The 11,959-nt window shown below is 35.7% G+C and overlaps 1 protein-coding gene across 1 annotated transcript; it reads right to left on the bottom strand.

Annotated features, from left to right (window-relative positions):
* Positions 1–1,271: 1,271 nt before the first annotated feature.
* Positions 1,272–5,853, bottom strand: LOC140860491 (uncharacterized). The gene is made up of 14 exons (XM_073263504.1): positions 5,820–5,853; positions 4,660–4,876; positions 4,567–4,572; positions 4,365–4,455; positions 4,259–4,280; positions 3,736–3,805; positions 3,591–3,639; positions 3,419–3,510; positions 3,184–3,256; positions 3,030–3,089; positions 1,871–1,972; positions 1,666–1,766; positions 1,525–1,567; positions 1,272–1,391 (listed from the first exon to the last, which is right to left on the bottom strand). Exons 1-14 carry the CDS (start codon positions 5,851–5,853, stop codon positions 1,305–1,307), a joined length of 1,047 nt encoding a protein of 348 aa, XP_073119605.1. The 3' UTR covers positions 1,272–1,304.
* Between the last annotated feature and the right edge of the window lie 6,106 nt (positions 5,854–11,959).

The following is an 11,959-nucleotide window of genomic DNA, read 5'->3' as shown; positions in this document are numbered from 1 at the left end:
AGACATCAGATCGTAATGGGTAATACGGTCTCTGTTGGGGGTGAGGGATGGGGACAAGACCAACGGTAAGGAAAAAGGATAAGACCATGATCTCGAAAGGATATGAGACAACAACAGCAGTAAGGAAAGACCCTACCTGAAATCATGGGCTTAACAGCCCGACCCATCTATGTTGTCACAACTGTAGTGAAATAAAGTTGTGTCTTGACTAACAAATATAATTTTTGACCTAGTGGGAGCGCTTGATGAAACGACTCGAACTACTAAATAATAGAAATTTTTTTCTAAAATAATACATATATGCCCATACATACATGTATAAATACTTAAAATAACTTTCTAAAAAAAATACTTGAAATATATATTTAATTAAAAACTTGATAAATGATTTAATTAAGTAACAATAATAACCAGTAACGAATTAACACTGAGAAAAAAATCCCAAATTCCTCAATTTGAAATAAATAACATCAAATAATATCCCATGCAGGCATAATAAAAATAATATTTTTATACCACCATAAAAGTATAAATATGTGAAAAAACTTGTTTCAAAAACTATAAATATTCTTATAACATAACTAATCAGCACTGGTCACGGGCGCCATCTGCAAGGAAGCTCATAGGCCCTCACTGCCGGTCGGAGCAACCGTGTCATCAACATAATCATGCTCACCTGCACCATATAAGCGTAGTGATCCTAGAGGCTCAACATGTTTTATCTCATAGTAACAAAGTTTAAAAATCACACATAAGCACATAATCATACTAATACATATCACTACAAGAAAAACGGCCAAAGACAACGCTTTTTTCGCGTTGTTAATGTCCTCGAAAAAGCCCGAAAAAGCGTTGTCGTAGCCAGTGTTGTAAAAGACCACGCTCAAAGACAACGCGAAAAAAGCGTTGTCGTTTCTGAAAAAGACAACGCTTTTTTAAGCGTTGTTGTATCTAAAAACGACAACGTTTTTTCCGCGTTGTCTTTGTCACAAAAAAACGTTGTCGTAGCTTGTGTTGTGCCAGGCCGCGATCAAAGACAACGCATAAAAAACGTTGTGATATTTGAAAAAGAGTGTTGTCTTTTTTAGTAACGACAACACTTTTTTCACCTACGACAACGTTTAAAAAGCGTTGTCTTTTCTCAAATAAAAAAACAAAAATAAATTAATTAACAAATTTTCAATATTATCACTCAATATTCAAAATTTTTGAAAATTAATCTAATATACAATATTTCAATATTATAAATCATTCAAATATAACAAAAATCATTCAAATATAACAAATAATCGAATTCTTCATGTTCATCTCGGCCATGTCAAAGTTCCTCTCTTATCACTGCAATTGGTAGTTGCTGATCCCATAGTTTCACAAGCTGAAATTCTACGCACCTGTAGATCAATTTGTATCAGCAATTTCTTGAAGAATACAATATTAACACTGAACAAAGCCTGACAAAGAACCATAATTAATGACATATAACACTGAACAAAGCCTGACAAAGAACCATAATTAATGACATACCAAGGTCTTGTCAGCCATCATTTTCTTCATTGAGTACGCCAGACTGTAGGAAATTAAAGAGAAATCAAGCTCATGAATAACAATATTGGAGATGGGAAAATGGTAGGTGGCTGATAACAGACAATTTAATGACACACTTACGTCAAGGTTACTGCCAATGGAAGCCCTCCAAGAACAGTCAACAACAACAATTGTGACTTATACCAAACATCAGTCGGTGGACAAAAATGGCACCAAATGAACTATTTATTCAGAAATTAAAACTCACAGCAGCAGTTATGATGTGTATAAATCTGTAAATATTAGAGTCTGTTGGGAATGTAAGAAGTACAGGTGAAGAAGGTACCTGCAACAAACTGCTAGTAATGAAAGCTGTGTTGAAGCAAGCATAGAAGAGATGCCCTCCAATTAGTTTTTCATAGAAAATTATTCGAACATCTCCTCTAATCTGCTTGAATCTCAAAATGAATCAGTTTTTGTGGTGTTCAAGTGCGAAAATAGTCGACCATTTTAAAAATAATCAGAAAATCTTACTTGTACTGCTTTCTCATAATCATAACCAAGACAACTCTTTTGGTAAATTATGGACCTTTCGGTACCGAAAATCATTTTCAGAATATGTGACACAAAAAATAATAATAATAAAGTAGAATATGAACTAGCTTAGCGTGGAAGGTATAGACTCAACAACAAAGAGATTCAAGAAGTTAGAATGTTGATTCGGATCAGTGGGAAATATAACTCACTCCAGCTACCTGACATTCAAGGAAAAAAGGAGAAAATGGGCAAAAAAAAAAAAACTATGTAAGGGCTCAATAGCTTGATCCTTGCACGACATGTATCAAAACTATGATAAAATATAAAATAAATTAAAATGAAATGAAATTCCTCTATTTTAAATTTAAGGGCTCAATAGCTTGATCCTTGCACGAAGACATTTTGAAATTTTAGCAAAAATTTCTCAACATCTTGGCAGAAATTTTAATTACTCTTCCAATCATGTACAACAGATTTAAACACGTGATATCTACAGGGGATGGTGCATACTCGTCTATGTATTCTCTTGGAAAAATTTTTACTCCAAGAAAATTGTTTCTGAAATAAAAAATAGAAACACAAGACAAGTCATACCAAGAATAAAGATTGAAGAGACAAAATTCACCAGCGGACAGAATTTTAAAACAAAAAACATCCAAAATAGAATCCATTAATAAGTATCTTATTTTAACAAAATTAATAAGCTATATTGATTATTGAGAAACGGTGACTCGGATCTTTCCACAAAGAAATCACCCACCACTCCACGCGGGTACCAGAATTTCAGCATGATTGAATAAACAAAGAAGAGTTTTTCTTTATCGAACAAAGGAATTAGCATTTCCAGAAGAAAATACTACAAATGGTATCAAGACAACCAAACGCAAAATAAAAGGCATAATTCTTCCATTTGGAGATATATCAGCACTACGCACAGAAGCCGAATTCGCAGAAACATAAAGCCATACCAATGAAATTGATGGCGGATTAGCTCTCAATAAGCATAATTTTCCCCTAATCTTCGAATTCTGCAGCTTGAAATGAATATATTACATAAATTATTAAAGGAAAATCAATATAATTGAAAGGTGAAATGCATCAATCGAAGATTAGAGTATTTACGGACGGTCTTCTGGTGTTCCTGCTAATTCCGAACTCAAGAGACGGTAACAGAGAACCCGCGAATAATTCTACACTACAAAATAATAAGAAATTCAAAAATTTCTAAAATAAAATTTAATATACAATCTTCCAATCATGTACAACAGATTATTGAAACATAGCTTCTACTCACAAATTCATTATGAACAAGGTAACACTTTTCGTAAGAAATTTAAATCTGAAAATTTCAGTGTACCTATCGAGCCCTTCTTTAATGCCCAGTGGATTGACATCTTTATAGAAAGCATCCCACGTGCACCAACAAAACCGCTCTAAATGTGCAGGTTTCTAACAATACCAAAGCATGAGAATATATACAAAACAAAATTTTAAGTGATTGAAAATCTAGTCAACTTTATTATTTGTACCTTCTTATGCTTAATATGAATGAAGGTATCTTTGTGCCCCTCCAATATCCTGCACATGAAGCCATGAGATGCTAAGTGAACATGAAACAGTAACTAATAATCATACTAAATGCTGAAACGAATGACAATGGATTCGGTTAGATACTTGATGGAATCCTTGATGAGCTCAAAAGACCCTGAATTTATGAAGACAACTGGAGATGCAAGTGCAATAGCTGCATGAAATCAAGAAACTTTATTAGGTATGATCTACACATTATTCTTTTTTTAAAACAACCTATAAGTGCATTTTCTAATTAGTTGCCATCCATTATCAAGGTTGATTTTATGAGAAAATTAAAATGTGAAAAAGTTGTAATAAAGCAATGTGGCAGCGTGGAAATTAAATGTTGAAAGTAAATTTTGCTTCCACCATATTTATTATCCGGAAAATTAAGATAATTCAGCTTTGTTTCACAAAGATTTTAATATTATTCATAATACTACGCCTTTTCTTTTTAAAATTAATATATCATGAATAATATAAGTTAATAGAAATATAAATAAAAACCAAAAAGTTACTAGGACCCAAATGATCCCAAAATAACCACCTGTATCACTCGACATTATATTTTGCAATAAAACTTGAAAAAAATTCGATTTATATTGGGAATGAAACATAAACCAACCTGGAGCATCTTGTTGACATTGCTGGCACCAAACACTTTGTGAAAGCTAGCAAATTTGTGGGGCTCGTCGCAGGAAAATACGGCGAAAATACGCAATCCTGCGTACATCTCCGCCGAAGAAGCTTGCACGCGGCGCACGGAGACGCTGCCCCTTGCTTTCTACCATTGGATAAGGATTGTCCATTGGAGCGTACCACCTGGTTCAATTTTTCCTTTATACTCTGAAAAAATGAAGTATATAGTTACATATCAACCCGGTCTTTTCAGTTTTCATGCATTAAAGAAGAAGATTGGCCTATGGCCGTAACCTGTAGCTATAACATTTTCAAAAACATGAAAACAGAATAGAGTACCTCATATTCAGCACTGCTTACAGCTTTGTAAGGCAGGTCAAACTCTACCAACAATGCCCTCTGTGAGCGTGGGGAGGATTGAGGCCTTTAGGCGCGAGCTCGATTTTGACCGTCGCGACTCCCTGATGGTTGAGGCCTGGTAGCTGATCCTGGAAGACTTGAGTGAGATTTGATCCCAGAGGATTGGAGGTGTTCCCGGCTATGTCTAGCCCGGAGTAGACGAAATCGTCCGGCGTCACGTGTTCCGGGATCTTGCAGAACTTTCCTAAAAGGAATACCAAAAAGAAACTCAAAAATTTCTCAAAATCCGGCCAAGAACCAAAGCAGCCATGGGTCGGGTGAAAAAGCTGCTAAACTAGCAAGTCGTAAGAAATTACTCTAATCTTCAAATTGTCCAATTTGTATGGTATTTTAATTCATAGTTCGAAGTGGACGATTGAGATGGTATTGGTACACGCAGTGGTAAAGGCAAATTACACTATTCAGCAAAGTCATCTCATTTTTTTTATTTGAAAGCAAAGTCATATTTTGAAAGAACCTTCAGACAATAAAATGCAAAATAAACCAAATTATATATTTCAGCACCGGTTTTGCATAAGGCAATAAAGACTTATGGTTTTCTTATTTATAGCTAGCGAAATAAAAAGTAAAAAAAGAGTTTCACCAATTGTTTCATCTAGAAGAAAAAAAAAAGTGAACAACAATAAAATAATAACAACAACAATAAATTGAACCCTATGAATGAGCAATTTATCTTGTTCATATCATAATTAAATTTAATATAAAAAACTAGAAATTAAACACATGTAAGGACATTCAAATTTCTTAAGTTCAATTTAAATATCCTCAGGGACGGAGTCAAGGAAGGTCAATGGTTGCAACTATCCCTCAACTAATTTGATCATTTTCTCGTATGTTTGTGTCGCCTCCAAATTTATAATAACAGTAATTTTTTAAAAATAATTTAAAAATCATTTTGATTTCCCTCAATTTAATTTACTGAGTTCGTCCCTGGATATCTAACTACTTCCTTGAACAAGAAATTAAGATCGAAATCGTCATTAAATTAATTATTATTTCACGAAAGGGTGTCTTTGCACCAAATTAAAATTATAAAGATTAAAAAATATATAGAGGTGAAGTAAAGCGCAAGTAGCATATGGGAGGAGTGATATCCAAGTAACATTAGCACCTGAGACTAAAGTCACCTCTGATCATCCCAGCTTTCACCAGAGTGACCATGCATGCCCAAAAGAGACGCACACATTTGCCTGTGCAGGGACAAAATTAATTTTTATTAATGTTTGTTTTAATTAAATTTCTTTTCCTACCATAGAGCAACAAAAGCTAAAGAAAATTACAAGACAACAGAAATATGAAAAGAACGAAAAGGGACAAAATTTGGATTCCATCTTCTCCGCAAGAAACAGCAAAAGGGATCAATGAATGAAGATATAATTAAAGGATTCTAGCATGTTCATCATTAGGAAAGAAACATTTACAACCTTATATATTTTATTAAACTAGTAATATCCTCACCACTCCAGGATTCTGGCTGTTGAAGCTGGCATATGCAACAGCTCTGGTTTTCCCAACATTGTATTGGAAGTGTATCGCCCCCCCGCGGGAACACGTAAACTTGTCCTGGACACAGTATCTTAACATAGAGCTTGTTGGGAAGATTCGGGTTCGACGGATTCGCGGCTATGAAACCAACCTACATTGTCCCTTGGTACACGATAATGATCTCAAAGGCACGAGGGTGAGCGTGGGGAGGATTGAGGCATTTAGGCGCGAGCTCGATTTTGACCGTCGCGACTCCCTGATGGTTGAGGCCTGGTAGCTGATCCTGGAAGACTTGAGTGAGATTTGATCCCAGAGGATTGGAGGTGTTCCCGGCTATGTCTAGCCCGGAGTAGACGAAATCGTCCGGCGTCACGTGTTCCGGGATCTTGCAGAACTTTCCTAAAAGGAATACCAAAAAGAAACTCAAAAAGTTCTCAAAATCCGGCCAAGAACCAAAGCAGCCATGGGTCGGGTGAAAGAGCTGCTAAACTAGCAAGTCGTAAGAAAATACTCTAATCTTCAAATTGTCCAATTTGTATGGTATTTTAATTCATAGTTCGAAGTGGACGATTGAGATGGTATTGGTACACGCAGTGGTAAAGGCAAATTACACTATTCAGCAAAGTCATCTCATTTTTTTTTTGAAAGCAAAGTCATATTTTGAAAGAACCTTCAGGCAATAAAATGAAAAATAAACCAAATTATATATTTCAGCACCGGTTTTGCATAAGCCAATCAAAATATATCAAACAATGAAATCACAAAAAGAATAGAGCAACAGATAATCCGCAACCATCTTCGAACAGACACACAGAAACATCGTATATATGAAGAGAAACTGATATAACTAGCATGATGGTATGCAAAAATAGAAAAAATAATATTTTTTCTCAAACAGCTTCGAAGCCAAGAGACATACCGTGATTACGTGTTCTCAAACAGCTTCGAATCCACGTGTTCTCAAACATTGTCCGGCGTCACGTGTTCTCAAACAGCTTCGAAGCCAAGAGACATACCGTGATTATGAGAAGACATTGCCTACACAAACATTGTAGATTCTGGAATGCAGAAGAAATCCGTCCAACATCAAAGAAGAATTCGGGGAGAGCTACAAGAATTTGGCATAATATTACGAGAATTATATCCGACGGCCCGAGCGAGAACAACAGTTGCGAGGTGGGCTTGTCTGAGTCACTTCAAAAATCGTCCGAAGAATCGAGCAAGAACAGCAAAAATCAACATGGGATTTTGAATTGAAAGAGAGAAAAAGGAGAAAGGATCGGATCGGATCGGAGAAGTAATCGAGAAGGGCTCTGAATTCTGATTTGGGGATCTTGGGTAATATTATTTATTTTATGTTTTATTTTAAATAAAAATAATATTTTTTCTACAACACTTTTTAAAAAGTGTTGTGATACATGAGAAAAAAACGCTCAAAGACAACGCTTTGACCCAAAAAAAAATGCTTATTGACAACGCGTTTTAAAAAAAGCGTTGTCTTTTTGATGAATAAAAAAAATATAACCACAACGCTTTTCACTAAAAGCGTTGTCTTTTAAAAAACGACAACACTTTTCACTAAAAGCGTTGTCTTTTAAGTGTTGTATTTGTGCATTTTTCTTGTAGTGTATACTCATCATGAATATGCATGCATGCTCTTAAAATAATACATCATTAATTCTTCAATGTCATAACTTTCATCATAAATACTAACCATAAACTATATCATAAAATACATATCATAATTTAATCACGTCATAATCATAAAGAACAGTGTAGGTTATATCCATGAGTATGGCTCGTAATCATGAGTGAGTGATCAGTCTGAGAACCATCGTATGTGGCGGTGAATAAATTCACCTCTATGATGGCAGTAAAACTACCTCTGTGCTCGATGGTAAAATCACCTCTATGGCGATAGTAAATTACCTCTGTGCTCGGTGGTAAACCACCTCTATGCTGCCACGTCACTTCAATTTCTATAAAATATTTTTCATGCTCAAACATTAACATATAATTCATCATAAAATGATTTCATGTATGCATGCACTTAAAATTTGGTACGTAATATATATTTAATTAAATTTTAATAATATTTATACTTGTACATAAAATAAATGTTATGCATAAAATAAATTAATCCGAGTATATTTAATTTGGAAATATTTAGAGTTTCGATTTAAATTCTAATATTCTTAAATTATTTATGATTGAAATTGAATTAAAAAGAGGGCTGAGGACTAAATTGCAATTTTTAAAGTACGAGGGACTAAACTGCAATTATTCTTGAAGTTATCAGATGTTATTTGCTTCATCAGCATGCATACGTGTGATATGCATAAATTTTCAGAAAATTGAACAGGAGCCGAGATCTTCTTCCATTTTCTTTGAATTCATGATCTTCAAATCTTTATAACTTTTGAACCGGTTATCCGATTTCGATTCCGGAAATTGTTCTGGAATCCTTACGACAAGGGCTTCGATCTCGTGTAAGTTTTGTGTTGTTTTATATGGATTTCAAAATCAGTTATTGAGCAGAGATCAGATTTCATGCTTTTGTCATGTTCTTAGCATTCTATCGAATGTTTATGCTATATCGGATCGAAGTTGGATAATTGAATATATTGGTTATGACTTCTAGCATGTATATTGAGAATTATAGCAGTTGATATGATGTTTGGGGGATGAATTCAGCTGATATATAATGACCGAATGATTTGAATGATTAGAAATGATTTCAATATTTCGTCGGTTACCGATTTTCAATCGCTACGCCATTGAAGCGAGTTTTTATACTGTTTTGATAGCCTCTACCTGAGCTGAAATATTTATCTAGATGTTATGAATGTTATAGCATTTTTATTCTTCCGTTTCAGTTGAGTTTGAAGGCTAACAATACAAGATGCCGAGTTGAATCGAATAAGAAGAAGTTGAGGTTTGAAATGAGATTGATTGACGATATATTGATGGTTTTGATTCGTTTCTGATATAATAAGCTTGAATGAAGTTTGATATGAGTATTTTGATTGTTATATTTCAGATTGAAGAATTCAGAACCAAGATATACGAAGGTATAATGACGACATCGAGAGTCAGGGCTTTTGAAACTCAAGATCGATTCTTCTTGAGTTGTCCCGCTAAAAATCACATACGTGTTTATGTTTTGATTTGATTTTGATGTTGTCGATCCATCTCAGGTAGTGGATCTTTGAATTTGAGTCGATATGATGCTATAATGAATTGATTCTATGCCAGGGTTGCTGTTAACCTTATTTTCTAGCCCAAAATGGCTATGATAGATGGATATCCATATCAAGATCGGTTACGAATCTTGATGACAATGAAGATATATGAATCAATTCTCGATCGATCAATAGAAGCGTTAACTACTTTATTTGTTGAGTCGAGTTTAAACAGAGTCGTTTATGATTTATTTAACGCTTTCTATATGTTGGTTATACTGAGATTGTTTTCTCACCGGAGTTTATCCGGCTGTTGTCTTGTTCTGTATGTGTGCATGACAACAGATAGGGCAGAAGCTGGTCATCGACGTCATTGACAGCTGGGAGAGAGAGTCTAGCAAGTGAGGACTCGGGTTGTAGATGAAGTCTTGAGAACTAGAAGCATCAAACCTTAGAACTTGTTGGTTTTGGAATGCATGTATGAAACTTGAGATAGTTTATGTCGTCTATCGTTATTTAGTGATTTGTTTGATGTAACAAATACGTGTATAGATGCTTGAGAGGTTGTTTATGTTTATGTGCTTGATTTGGAACTAATAAATCATGTTTTGAGTTGATCTTGCATGAATTATGGGATTGGAATTCAGCTTGGACAGCAAAACAATTATATAGATTTTCTGGGCAGAGAGGCCGCTCGATCGGCAAGATTTGACCGATCGAGCAAGGCCTTAAAATGCAAAACAGAGAATTGTAGTTTTTGAGCTCGCTCGATCGGTAGGATTTGACCGATCGAGTGAGACCAAAATATGCTCAAACCCGAGAAGAGAAATTTCCTTCTCGCTCGATCGGTAGGATTTACCCGATCGAGCGAGGTGCAGGTTTTAAAAAAAAAACATTATTTTTATTTGGTTTGAGTATTTATTTTAATACTTGATTAATTTTGTTATTAATCATTATTTGCCCTAAGATGAGATTAGCAACCCGAGGTCCCCACAACAGGTGGTATCAGAGAGATAAGTTTCTTGGACTGAGAATAGATGAGCGGGGTAGATCGAGTCATCTATTCTGATTTATTTATTGCTTTCATACTTGTATGGTATATGATTCATTGATTACAGATGTTAAATTATCACATGATGCTGTGATAGTTTGCGAAGAATATGCTGTATAATGTTTTGAATTACATGTTATCTGATTATTTGATTGAAGTAATAGCATGTATTGAAGGAGTATGAATCAAAACTCGATCTCTTGAGAAGGCATAATTGTGCTAATCAGAGGAGGAACTGAAACAGAAATGTGTTATGATATGATGAACTGTGCACTAATCTGTTTGTTTATCAGATATGCCTCCCCAACCAGCACCGAGAGTTAGAAAAACATTGGCAGTGAATGAACCAGAACAAAAAAATGCTGCATAGGTCCCAGTGACAACAACTGAACATGGACAGAGTAGTACTTCTGTTGATTTGTTTGGTGATGCCAATCCAATGGAGAAGCTTTTGAAGCGATTTCAGTCCTTCAAACCACCGACACTGCAAGGGACTGAGAACTCTGTTGACTGTGAGAACTGGCTAGAGGATATAGAGCAGTTATTTGAGTCACTTGATTATGCGGATGAACGACGATTGAGATTGGTAATCCATCAACTACATGGCCTTGCGACGAATTGGTAGGTAGCGACAAAGAAAGCATTTGAAAACCGAGGTACAGTTATTACTTGGGCTGTATTTAAAACTGCTTTCTATCAGCGTTTCTTTCCTGTGTTTTATCGGAAGGATAAGGGAGCGGAATTCGCAAGTTTGCAACAGGGTCAAATGAATATCGAAGATTATGTTGCAAAATTTATGAGTTTGATGAAGTTTGCTCCACATGTTGCTGCCAGTGACGAAGCTCAAGCCGATCAATTTATAAATGGCTTGAATCCAGACGTGTTTATTCTTGTAAATTCGGGAAGACCAAGTACCTTTGTTGATGCTTTGAATCGTGCAAAGGGTGCAGAAGCAGGAATAATGAAACAAAGAGGAGCTCAGTTTGTTCCCCAACCTATGAAGCAACCACAAGAACAGCCACAGATTCCACAGCCACCTCGATTTGAAGCTGGAGTTAGCAGCAATCGAAAAAAAGTTTCTTCAAGGGTAAGAGCAAACAATTCAAGAGATCAGGTGGTAGTAGCTCTTCTAGTTCAGGTAGTTCCCGACAGTCTAGAGCTGGACAGAGGTTAGATGTTTATTGCACCAAGTGTGGTGGTCGACATACCAATGAACAATGCCGAGGTGTATTTGGAAGTTGTCATATTTGCAACAAGATGGGACACTTTGCGAGAGTCTGTCCACAACGAGGTTCTGAAGGTACTCAGGGTACTGGATCGTCTAGACCAGTAGCTCAGACTGATAGACAAGTAACTTCAGTACACTCTTTCCAACCACAGACTGCATCACAGAGTAGAGGAGGAGGTCAGACGGTGAATCAACCTCCGAGGCAACAAGCACGAGTGTTTGCATTGACAGAGGAGCAAGCACAAGCGGAACCGGACGATGTGATTTCAAGTAACTGTTCTCTTTATGGTTATCCTGCCTATGTCTTATTTGATACTGGTG

This window comes from Henckelia pumila, chromosome 1 (assembly GCF_033568475.1).
Source record: "Henckelia pumila isolate YLH828 chromosome 1, ASM3356847v2, whole genome shotgun sequence".
In the NCBI taxonomy this organism is placed as follows: Eukaryota; Viridiplantae; Streptophyta; class Magnoliopsida; order Lamiales; family Gesneriaceae; genus Henckelia; species Henckelia pumila.
This window is presented reverse-complemented; position numbering and strand designations above follow the sequence as displayed.

What these genes read in the sequence shown, in the direction of transcription:
- LOC140860491 (XM_073263504.1), bottom strand. Translation starts at nt 5,853, where the DNA reads ATGGTCACTCTGGTGAAAGCTGGGATGATCAGAG. An exon ending in GGAACACCAGAAGACCGTCC is followed by an intron (nt 3,090 to 3,183) that starts GTAAATACTCTA and finishes TTCAAGCTGCAG; the next exon opens with AATTCGAAGATTAGGGGAAA. An exon ending in ATCCGCCATCAATTTCATTG is followed by an intron (nt 1,973 to 3,029) that starts GTATGGCTTTAT and finishes AGATTCAAGCAG; the next exon opens with ATTAGAGGAGATGTTCGAAT.